The sequence below is a fragment of the Mytilus trossulus genome, chromosome 4 (assembly GCF_036588685.1).
Source record: "Mytilus trossulus isolate FHL-02 chromosome 4, PNRI_Mtr1.1.1.hap1, whole genome shotgun sequence".
Lineage (NCBI taxonomy): Eukaryota > Metazoa > Mollusca > Bivalvia > Mytilida > Mytilidae > Mytilus > Mytilus trossulus.
This window is the reverse complement of record NC_086376.1, coordinates 28032138-28045633: the sequence shown is the minus strand read 5'-3', so window position 1 is coordinate 28045633 and position 13496 is coordinate 28032138. Positions and strand designations below refer to the sequence as shown.

At 29.3% G+C, this 13496-nt stretch overlaps 1 protein-coding gene across 1 annotated transcript in view; it reads right to left on the bottom strand.

Annotated features, from left to right (window-relative positions):
• LOC134716539 (apolipoprotein(a)-like) overlaps nucleotides 1-11109 on the bottom strand; it is an 83663-nt gene extending 72554 nt beyond the window's left edge. The window contains exon 1 of the mRNA XM_063579548.1: nucleotides 10906-11109. Within this exon, the coding sequence (XP_063435618.1) occupies nucleotides 10906-10981 (76 nt within the window). The 5' untranslated portion in view covers nucleotides 10982-11109. The remainder of the gene's footprint in view (nucleotides 1-10905) is intronic.
• Between the last annotated feature and the right edge of the window lie 2387 nt (nucleotides 11110-13496).

Sequence of the window (13496 nt, the reverse complement as noted above, 5' to 3'; positions counted from 1 at the left end):
AGTGGTGTAAATAGCTATCACAGGAATCAGCAAATAAACACTCATATCAAAATGAATAGTAACAATCATGATGACACGAGTTCCCACAATAAAGTGCATCAATAAATAAAAAAAATTATCTTGATCGAGATAAAAAATGAAACTATAAGTATTGAATGCTTCTTTTAGTAATTTATAAGGTTGTAAAAGCGATGACCATGCTGGTGAAAACAAAAGTTATTTCGATCAACGCTTTTATGCCCCAATCAATTTACTTAAATATAGTCCTTATTGGGGGTAAGTTGATGAAAGCATACGATTTGTAGTGGTTTTTTTATTACATTAAAAAGCAAATAATGTTTAAAATATTACATTTTAAAAATATATAAACACGTAATTTGTGGTACTATTTACATCATTAAAGCTATTACAAATTTTCGATTTTAATATAATAAAATTATAATTCGTTCGATAAAAGACATTTCTTTATAATTATTATGTATTTATTAAATTTGAAACTTTGAAAGATATATCATACAAGTATTTTTTTTTATAATTGTTTAAATGTTATGAAGCAAAGGTAATGGTTTCCAATCATGGGTGATACATGTACTTTATGTTGTAGTCCTGTCATCAAGTTCTCACGGGACAGTTATTTGATTTTTTAGTGTTATATCGCTGTATTGCGTAATATTCCGATTTTTTCCTTTTTCGTTATCAAACACAGGAATTCTTTTTTCTTTTTTACTACAGGAATTCTTAATATTAATTCCAGATTGAAAATATCAGGGAGTAATAATTGCTAACAAATATATCTATATGATGTCATTTATTATTGCATAGCTTAATATAGAATATAAAAAAAAAATTGCCAATATGTACGTAGATAAAGATATTTTATTTTATCGTATTACATATTGGAAGATAAGTTATACATTACTAATCTTTGGAAATTAGGCATTTATATGACAAGCTAAATTTGTGCCATGTTCCTAACGTATGATTCCATAGATTTTGTTTAGAACATTAATAATTCGTTATAAACATTATGTTTTAGTATTTACATGTATATACGAACCAATATTTATTAAGTAAAACTTTTAGGTGTGTCTCACGATACATATATACTAGTTTTCAGGAGTGTTATTTTGAAGTAATCAGAAAAGTTTTATGTTCGGTGCACAAAGCAAATGAGAAAAGATAATTACATTTATCTAAACAATAAGACTAAAACTAGCCCTGAGATATTTCGGTTCATTAAATTTTTGAATTAACTTTACATGTCACCGAACTATCACATTTCGATAACATAATATTATTCATACCATTAACCTTTAATTTCACTTAAACTATTAAGCAGTATTAAACTATATGTGTTATCTGTAATCATTCCGTTCGTCATGAATATTCTGATTTATATTGTGGTCCGCATCCCTGATACTCCGGCAGAATTCTCCTAGCTAAAATCATATCTTTTTTTTATACTGTCTATATAACAGCGTCAGATTTCAAATATTGTCGAAAGATTTACTCCATGTATATACCTAACTTGATTCCTGAGTTCATAATATATATACTTTGTACCCCCTAATACCCCTTCTCAACAACAACAAAAACCACACACACACGCACATACACACGTATAAAATAAAACATATAAACCACTACTTTCATCTAAAATCTGTGACTTAATGTCGTATGTTTAAATGAGAAATTTTAAGTATTTGCACTTTTTGTTAGAAAGACTATATATTAACGTCTAATTTGGTTATTTCCCCTAATAGTTAAACATAAAACATAACTTACAATTGTTAATTCTAAAACTAATTATGTAATTGGGAAAACGTAAAGTAATAGATAACAGATTAAAATGTTTGATTATGACATATCTATGACCTAAGTGTCGTTTTAAGAACAACATTTACCATTCGACCTACCTATACGCTTTTCTTTTTTTTTTGTCCGAATTAATCAATCTACAGTGAATTTTTTTTATGGAAAAGTAATCTGCCTAACTTAATGCTAATAATCTTTTTTTTAACTGACTGAATGTAATTATTTCCCTGCTATCCCTACTATATACTGAATCATGACTTTTTGGAGAATCCATACACATTTTTAAGGTCAACTTAACAAACATTAATTATTTTAATTTGCAGAGTATATTCACAAAGAAACGCTCCATGATAAACAACATGATTCAAAAGATTACTTATGTATAAGTTTTAATTAAGAAATGAAACGGACTTTAAGTGATATCCCCGAATAACGTTGAATAGAAATAATCGGGACACGTGTACTGTTATTGCTATGACTATACAGCCATGAAATAACGAAATCGTTAATTTTATGACAAAATATAAAATTAATCCAAGTAATGTGATTTTATTTATAAAGAACCGATAGTATTAAGTTCAGGCTGATAGTTTAAAATACATTTACCATTAACCGAAATTCAAAACAGAATTAAACTTGTTAGTCTAAGCATTCATTAGGTCAATACCGGGTAATATTAATATGATCAATTTTACTTAACTTTTCTTTCTCGTTACGATAAAATCTTTAAAATAGCCTTAATAATATACCAATTATCCTCTTCAACTTTATTTGGCCTTTTAATTTGTTTTTAATCGATCGTCAATGATGAGGTTTTATAAGATGAAACGCACGTCTGGCGCACACAAATTTTATTTATTAAGTGTTTATAGTTTATATACACCTAGAAAAAGGTATCGCACCACCTGCAGTTTTTTAGGTAACAAAAGCATCATAACAAATGTCTGGCCCAAAAAGTAAATGAATTATGCGATTCTTTTATTGACAATACTACAGGCATATATGAAAAAAATAAAGAAACCCTAGCAGATTTATTCAAGTACTTTTATTTTCAAACAAGAACTTGAAACGTCTTGGATTCTTATCAATGTCAAGAAATAAATTGTTAGTACTTGATAGTATGACTTAACCTTTTCATATTATATATGTAATCATGAAAGATTTAGAACTAAGCATATTCCATGCATGCATGGCATAAGCAACTAACTTTAATAAATAAACTCATCATAGATACCAGGATTAACAATTTATATTTACGCCAGACTCGCGTTTCGTCTACAAAAGACTCACCAGTGACGCTCGAATAAAAAAAATGTTAAAAAGGCCAAATAGAGGACGAAGTTGAAGAGTATTGAGAACCAAAAATTCCTAAAAGTTTTGCCAAATACAGCTAAGATAATCTATTTCTGAGGTAGAAAAGTCTTAGTTTAAAAAAAATGCAAAGTAACTTAGTACATGCATGCATAAGCTAAACAAAACTTTTATAGACATTTGAAATTATTCAATTTTTCAAGCAGACTTAAATGTAGTCCATGCAAGTATTTAATATTAGTTGCCTTTGTCATACTATCAAGTCTTTGCAATTTATTTCTTTATGTAATTTATAATGCACAATATGCCTTTACATCATAACCAATAGGTGGGATATGAAAAAATCAACATAAAACCTTCGTCATACTATCAAGTGTTAGCAATTTTTTTCTTTAGGTAAGTTATAAGCACAATATGCCTTTAGATTATAACCAATGGTTGAATATGAAAAAATCAACTTAGAAGAAAAAATTATAGTAACATCAATTAAAAAAAAAACAATCTAACTAACATCATGCAATTACGTGGTAAGAATCAACGCAGGTTTTCTAAATCCTCTTGAAGGTAAACAGTTGCTACCTTATTATGACTGAATTTTTTTTTTGCTCTTACTTATCAATTCCGCTTGCTTAGCGGAGAAGCATCAACAACTAGATATCAAGCCTTTGATTGTACCTGGTCTAGTTTCGAATCTAACGACTTCTCAAACTCGTGTTGAACACGCTACCACGATAAAAAGTTAAATACAAAAATATCAAACTCATTAAACGAATGGATAACAACTGTCATATTCCTGGCTTCGTGCAGACATTTTCTAGAGCAGAAATGATGGATTAACCCTAGTTTTATAGTTAACTAAACTTCTCATTTGTTTTACAGTCGCATAAACCAGATAGATGTCTTCGATATCATATCTGTTGGTTATGAAGATCGTTTTTACTCTTCTTTTTTTCAACATTAAAATGCAAATTTGTCAGGAAATTGAATACCAAATGTCAAACAGGAAGCAGCAATCACTTATCACAGTTAGATATATAATAACAGAAACACCGAACTTCTAGGTAACTTAAAAAATGAAAAAAAAACGCTCTAACATATCAGCCAATAAAAATGCTTGACAACAACTGTTATATTTTTGATTTGGTACAAACAACCTCCAAGTTGTTTGAAAACACTATCAAACCAGATGTAATGAGTTTATAGTGTGACAATGATTGGGAGACAGCAGCAAAAGTGCTTCAACATACAATATATACTGGGCAACAAAAGAAACGAAACAAGACTTTTTTTTTCAAATTAATGATAAAGTTTTCCATTCAATGGACCAATATTGAAGGTAGTTATACTTAATCATTATGGAAATATAAATCCGTTAAAAAAAAAAAAAAATCCTTTCGTGACGTTTTTTTTCGCGATTTTTTGTTTTTTACAAAATTTACATAAAACGACATTTAAAAAAAAGAAGTTCCAAATAATGAAGCCAACCTCTTATTTAAAGGTAAAGACAGTGTTTGCCATCAAGTTGTTTTTAAAAATCATACAGTTTCTTCGTTTATTTGTTAAGCAAAGTTTGTCCCCAAGAGAAATCGTTAAAATGTATACATTATCAACTGATTTACCATAGACAGTATGTGTAAAGTTATATTCAAAAAGCGGTAACAATCTTAAAACTTATCCGAAAGGTTCCAAATTTACTGTGTGTTGTTTTCATATCTAAAGCATTGATTTGAGACGAAAATAAAATTTTTTTTTGCATTTTTTGAGATTTCAAAAAACACTTTTTTTCCCATAAATTTGAAAAAAACAATATTTCAACCCATTACTTACAACATGAACATTACTTGATTAGCATATTGAATATTTTTAAACAAATTTGAAATTTAATTTAGAAACTTAGAAAATTATGTGTCGATTTTTTATTCAACTTTCCGCAAAACTAATTTGCACCCTACGATCGTTTACACTGAATTTAGATGCTTTCCGACAAGTTTTGATTTTCATTATCAAATATGAATACATTGCAAATGAAAGCTTTTTAAAATAGTGTATCAAATTTTTTTTTTATTTAATACTTTTTGATAAAAAATCTCCATTGATAATTTTGGAATAAACTAAGCGAATAAGAAAGAGGGCTGTAACTCCCAAAAACAAATAAAACATGTATAACACTTCATCCCCATGTTCTCTTCAACTGTTCATTTTATACACCGAATTCATATTTTATGGAAGTTTCTTCTTTTGATATAAATAATTTCAAAAGTCATTGTGACACTTTTTGAATCCGACAAGTTATTACTAAACTCTATGACGTGTAAAGCCTGTGTATTTTTGGTGGTAAGGGAATTTAGAGGAATATGATAATTGGGTAAATATGTGTTCGGAAATGATCTCAGTAGTTTGTATATGATTGATGATAGAAACGAAATAATCCGTAGTACTTGTTATTTACATGTCACGATCACAGTTAACAATTAAATATGTTTCAAATTAATTAAAATGCATGATAATGCTCATTTTGGAACTTTTGATTGTCAAATATCAATTAATTTCCCAGGATTATGTTTCAGGATAAGGCGTGTAGGTGTTAATTCAGATCAACGTGTTTTCTGACATTTCGTGTCACAAAATAAAAATGTTATAATGTGTACCTCGATTAATTTGTATTAGTTTTTACAAGCTTTTAATCTGTCACGAAATCCCACAGCTGTATTATGTGTACTCTTTTTGAGAAGAAAGGTTCATTGTTTGAGAAAAGTTTAATTTTCAACAAGCTGTGTCACTATATCTTTTTAATTTGTTCCCTGTCGAAAGGGAGAGTTACCATTGACCTTAAGTTCGAGGACAGATTATGCAATGAATTGTATTCTAGCTATATATGTAAAAATGAAATAATTTTGACAGCAGTCTGTATTTACACAGGTTGCAGTTCATTTTGAGGTGAATTATGTGTGTGGTTTATTTGATTTTCCTTTTAAACATTTTTTTTTTACTTTTTTCGAAATGAAAAGTAAACTCACAAAAATTCCGAACTCCAAGAAAAATTCACAACGGAAAGTCTCTTAACGATGTCAAAATTAAAGGCTCCGCCACATTAACTAAACGGAAAAGAACTGTCTTATTCCTGATACAGGCATTTTCTTATGTATAAGATGATGGATTAAACCATGTTTTATAGTTAGCTTAACCTCTCACTTATATATGAGGGAGTTATCACCATTTTTACAAGGTAGTCTGGTTTTTAATACATTTTCAGGCCAATAATTAGAGGCAGGTGTTACATGTACCCGTGAATGAGGAGGTCTAGTATACCAAAACGACATTACACTTAGTTCATGATTTCATTATTTACAAAAATTGCGACAGTATTCGTATATTTTTTAAAGACAATAACACATACTACCTGAATAAAGTCATTATTAACATTTGAAAGGAACACACTTAACGTTATAAAAAATAATTTATTACTGTACCCAAATGCAGTTTGATTAAAGGGAGCATGAAATAAAGAAAGATTAAATTGTTTTTGAAGAAACAGCAATAACCGTTGATTCTGTTTTTCTTCTTCAAAAACACGATGTTTAACGAACACAACCGTGTCGAATATTTAGCCTATATCCGTTCGAACCATCTTTTGGACATTTTTTTGAATTTTCAAGTAACTCCTGTTCAAAGCATATTTATATAAAGAGGTATTTAATTTTTTTTTATCACCTCACTGATGGTTATTTTGAAACATAAAACCACCCTGAAATATGTCTCATTTTATATTAAAAAAAGATTGAAAAATATTTCTTGAAAAAATATGTTGTTTCTTTCCAAAATAATTGTGAATTTTAAGTAATATACACTTATTACTGTCAAAGAAACAATATTACTGAATGAAATTAAATCTCAACAATTTGAATTTATTTAAGTAATATACACTTATTACTGTCAAAGAAACAATATTACTGAATGAAATAAAATCTCAACAATTTGAGTTTATCCTCCACCCTATTTTATCTATTACATGAGGGAATGTGGATTTTGATATCAAGCACATATTGTGTAAGTCGATACGCATTTTGATAGTTAGCGATTAGATTGAAAATGATCTACGCTAAGTATATGTACATGTATATGCAGTTAGTTAATTTTATAAACAAAAGTTGAATATGTTCTATATACTTTATTAGCAACATTTTCATGTAAAACAAGTGGACGTGAACTATTTTGTTTTAAATATAATCCCTTATATTATCAAAATATGCTGCTATTATATTAATACTGTCTTTCCGTACCCTTATCCGCCGATATTTTCCGGTATGCAGTGGTGACCTTTACTACAAGACCCTCGTAAGAACTTCGGCTATTGCACACAATACAGGCTCGAGCAGAAAACCGCGATGAAAGAATGTAAGCACACATGCACTGGATGGTAAATAGTGAGATATAACTGATTCATAACGATCAAATGTAATGCAACAAAAATTAATTATTAAACAACTGTAATATTAAGAAAATAAATTTACTTATTTGTCATATGAACTGCAACACCTGTTCTCTGTTGGGTTTTTTTTCAATGTCAAAACAAGGCAAACTCTTTAACAAACCGGAAAGATAATAAACTTGCGATCAACAATCACTAAATGAAATTTTAATTGTCCATTAACATGATAAAATGAAATAGATTCGTAATAAATATAAACAAAAACGTGCATACATGACTTCATTTAGTCTTTATTCATACGTTGGTTTCAATAATTTTGATAACATTAAAATTACAGAATATGACTTTTAACATTTTGATAAACGCATACAGGCAAATTTGTGCAAGAAATCTAAAAAAAATCAACAGAAATACACAGAGCCGAATATGAAGCACTACAAAAGTTCGTTCCTGCAATTTCAAAGATTACACGAGTAAAATTTGTATACGTAGCATGATAACTCTTAATATAAATGAATCAAAATTTATTTTTTTCAGGTGAGAAAAATGTTATCAGAATATCATTTAAACTACACAATATCAGAATGTATCATACAATCAGTCTATAGAAAGTCATGTGATCAAGCACTTGTACATGACTTAGCCATATGTATGATACATGCGATGTTCTGGCACTGAAAATAATTTTAACTTTGAGTGTTATGAAGTGTTATTCAGCACCAGCCAAGTAGTCAGCACATTGGGGTTGACATGAATATAGGTTATATGGTCATTTCGAGGAATTTCCTGTTACAAAACTTAGATTTTTCTAAAAACTATGCTTTTCTTATCCCAGGAATAGATTATCGTAGCCGTATTTGGCACAACGTTTAGAATTTTGGCTCCTCAATGCTCTTCAATTTTGTACTTGTTTGGCTTTATAACTTTTTTTATCTGAGCGTCACTGATGAATCTAATGTAGACGACACGCGCGTCTGGCGTATTAAGGTAGCACAATACAAAGATTTTATAACTCCAACTTCCAAGTTTTAAAATGCTGTAACTTTCTTAATAATGCTTGAACATTCATAAAAGTGGTAGTTATGGATAGCTAACAGATTTCTCTCTCAAATTAATGCAATGTTAGTAGTATGCAACAATTATGTAACCAATTATAATGTTAACTGTGTCTGAAATATTTTTCACTAAATTTCCACTTTCAATTGAAATTAGCTTCTGCATAGGTATCCCTAGAGGGTTGATTTTATTATATATTGTTCCTATGGCCATTAGTTACAAAAGGGTGTCTCAGATTTAAGATAGAATGTATAGAACAAATTTTACAACTAATTGAACATTATCTTCTTTGATGTGGTTAGGATGTTTACACCAATTAGACATTTATGAGAGAATGGAATACCATAGGGGCTTTCTAAGACATCCTTTTGAAGCCCATTATGTGTTGATTAAGATTTCTTTAAAATTTTCTGTATAGATTAAGAGATGATAGAGCTAAATTCATTCAAGTGAACTTACCGAGATTTTGCCACTAATTACATAATAATAATTGATTACATAATAATTGCATAATAAAAATATTGCATCCATTAAAAAGATTTATCTTTTATCTATCTATATATACCATTTATAATTTTGTATGTATTCATAAGAAAGTTACACCATTTTTAAGGTTAGTGATTGGAAGTAAAAAAATCTTTGTATTGTGCTACCTTAAATTATAATCCTGGTACCTTTGATAACTCATTAAATTTGCCTTTTCCTATTCCACCTTACACTGTTTTAGCATAAATCCAAGCATCAAGGCTTTCTATGATTAAGACTACAGTTCATGTTCTAAATTAAATGTGTACTTTGTCTTACTAATTCGATTCAAATTTTCATTGAAGTCTCAATCCTTTTGCTTTTTCTCCAATTTTGGTTTTTGAAATTTTCTGATTTTTTTTTCATATAAATTCAAAGTACATTTATTTATTTTTTCATTTTATTATCTTCATAACTCTTTTTTGAATGGCTCTTGTTTAATATGGGCAGTTGATGTATTATGTAAATGTTTTGTAAGAGGTTAGACTCAAATAAAATATTGTCTTGACGTCTTGTTATGTCGAAATGTTTTTAAAAAGGTGTGTTTTTTTTGCACATACTTATACCTATAAATCAATTAAACATGAATTGCAAAAATAACAAATAACTTTTATAGAATACCGAAAAAAATAATTGATCTTGAATCCGGGATTTTATGTTTAACACAATTTTTTACATGTTTTTCGGAGATTTCCAGTGCTTAACAAATATTGGAAATATTTTGAGGGAATTTAATCATAGATATTTCAGATAAGATAAGAGATAAATGCATATATTTTTTGTTGTTGATATAAGTGAAACGAGCCAAAGTTGTAACTATTACCAAAACTAGTTACATAGCTCAGTGACTGTTTCTTGACCTTTAAAATATTTATTTTTTTAAATTAATTTAAAAAAGGATTGCCAACAGCTAGACCAAGTCTACGTGTGGGTCGTTTTGTAAATACATTGAATAATTTGATTTCAGAACATGATATATTTATTGTTAAATTATGCTGTTAATCGTTGAGATATAAACGGACATAGATAAATTATATATACACTTGCAAGCTACTTAGCTATTTCCTGAATATGTGCGTAATTGTATAAGACAACATTGTGCTGAACTATGTTAAAAACTAGGTGAATAATATGAATAACTTATATCAAGTGTTTGCTTCAGATTTTTTTTTATTGATTCGTTTCAATCTAAACTATTTACGCAGAACTAAGCATCTTTCCTTATACTTATACATGTATGTTTTAATGCATAGAGTTTTTACAAGTCAAACTCATGAAGTTTGTCTTTGTAGACCTCCTTTCTCAAAATCCTGGATCCGCAAATGTTTCTCATTTTTTCTCTCTCCTCTTTTTACCTATGATAGCTAGTACTATATTCTATAAACTGTTTGCTTTATATGCATGTCTTTTATATTAATTATTATACTATTATTGTAATGTTATGTTGTATAACGGAGAAGACTTCATTGGTATGATTAATTTGTGTCTAATCCATTTTGCTTTAATTCAGCAAATAAAATATGTTTGAACTGACTGTTTCTAGAAATACGTCGTGTGAAGTTAAGGAATTGTAAAAATCAGTAAAAACTAAAAGATCTCACTTTTAGTCAAATATATTTGAACAAACCCGATTTTGTTAAGGACAGGATTGCATAGTGTTAAAAGATGAATACATATCATAATATAAAAAGTTTTATCGTTTATATGCTACAATGAAATGTGTTGTTAAAGTAAAATGTGAGGAACTGCATACGAATGAAATGACTTACTGTTAAAGTTATCTGTATAGCATAAACATGCAATGAAGTTGACAATCAAAATGCTGACACATAAGAAGGACTTCATTGCTCTAGGAAGTATGGTGTCTTTAACATATGAACATTTTTATATCCAGAAAAAAGTCATCGGATGAGGGAATGTGCCTTGCTTGACTGCCGATCATTTTCATTGCGAGTCAGGGTTTGTTCAGTTTACATATAATTTAAATAAAACTGAAACGCTGTTTATACATTTAAATATAAATTTTCCTACGTGTAATCATGGAATATTTTCGTTCTTTTTTATTCTGTCTCTATACCATTAAATCATTTCAATCCGCTGTATGTACAAAATCCGTCGTAAAAAAATGTGTTAAAGTGAACAAACAAGTGTGGGCTACAACGAGTTCATTAAAAATTCTGTAAAAGTTAAAAGCAAAGTAATCATAACCAGACTTCAGGATAGATCGAAAGCTCATATAAAAAAGAAGACTGCGATATGATTGACTATGATGCAATTATTCGCCATTTTTCATTTTGCCAAAACCATTGTATGCAAGAAATACAAGGAATTTTCATCAACTTTCAATGGGATGGAAAAATATTTATGACCAAAAACAGTATTATGAATTCTGATTTCCTAAAACCTTTTAATGATTTTGAAAGAAAAATATTTGATTGATGAAGGCGGACAACAAATGTTCGAGCTCAGCCAGGAAAACCATACCCCTTTGAAGTTAAATGGTTGCTTCCTTGTTGAGGTATTGTTTCGTGGCTTGCTTTGATAGAGTATTGTTGCATGTTTCATAGTTGTTGATTTCTAAAGATATTCTTCCTCTTGATACCAAGCAAATAATTGGTATGACGTCAAGTCGGGAATTTGACGAAGATCGCGTTGGCGGACGATTTTCTCAGACCAATGTGCCATACTATATGTTATTGACAAGAAATGTATCGTGACGTGTCACAAGAAAAAAATGATAACGCCATTGTCGAGCAACTGCCGACTTCTCAATACTGTATGATCGACCACAAACGTAGCCAAAATATGATACTAAAGAAATAAGACGCAAATTAAATTGCAAGAAATTGCAAGATCAATAAATAAAAAGATGTATAAAAGATAATTCCGAAAGTACAATTTATAAACACAAACAAAAGGAATACAACAATGCTACCCCAAAAACTCAACTTGACAATGGTCAACAAATCCGGCTTCCTATAAAAGGTGTAACAAAATGTGTAACAAAACTTTTTGAATAATACGGAAATTATGACTGACGGAGAAATTGTAATTGTTTAAGAAGAAAAAACATGTCAAACATGCAAATATTATTTTTGAATTATAGTTTTAATCACTAAAAAGCCATGTGATGTTACATATATAGACGGGTTGTGTTCGATGCGTTAATTAATAAATAAAACCCCGCCATATAACATCCAACTTTGAAATTGCTTACAAATGTCACATTTAGGTGTGCCACTTTGGGAATGGTCTTAACCGATTGATAATTCATTTCTTAATATCCGTAATTTCCCCCAGATTTTTTCTATGTCGGGCAAAAAAGAGTAGCAACCTTACTTATGATATAATGATCGCTTTAAAAATGATTGTTTGCAAGTTGCATTGTTAACAGCTTACAATACGAAAATTAGTCAACGTGAAAGCAAATATTCTTAATAATTTCACGGCAAGTAACTTTTGTGACATCTTGACAACCGTATGCAAAGTTCATTTCACTTTTCTACCTTAAATACAAGAGGTCGAATCCTTTTGTTCTATCTAAACCGCATACCGGACTGTTTACAAACACTTCCAATGCCCCCCAAAAAATAATAACCATGTTGTCAAATGATTGAGGAATGCATTGCCAGTAAATTCTTATATTGATGTGTTGCGTGTCAATAGACACTTGGTTAAAAGTACGTTCAGATAAAGACCAAAAAAAAGCACAGCCGTAGAGACCAAAAAAAATTGAGATACGATGAATACAAAAAATTAAAGGTGCCTATATCAAGCATGTAAATAGTACTGCTATCAAAGGTAACATGTACTTTAATTGACCTATCCACAGTAATATATGAAAATAGATTTTCACATGTAAAAAAGTCCGATATATCGTTAAAGAAAATAGTGTCTGATAAAGGAAAACATGTCTTCTTTGTCAAAATACACACATTTCGTCAGGCATTTGTTAAAAGAAAATGGATAAAAAAGATAGAGATGCACAGTTAAGTCTACTTTTGTTAGCCGTCTGGAATATTTACATGAAACTACATTGTAACACTCGGAAACTAGAAAGACAGATCTTGAGAACAGCATGCAAACGATTAGTCCCTTAATATATATGTTATCTGAAAGACCTTTTAAAATAATAAATTAAAGCTCTTCAAAATTGATGAAAAACTTGCAAAAAAAAATTAACTAAAGATTTGGAGTGAGGAGAGAAGTCAACTATATATATTTAGTTTATATAAATAAATGTTTGGATCTTTTTGCGCAAATGCTGCCTTTTAATTTTAAATTGAAGTTGCGCAAATAGCTTATGGCGCAAATGAATTATTTTTTTGGTGCAATAAGATATCGCCCCCAAAAACAAGGA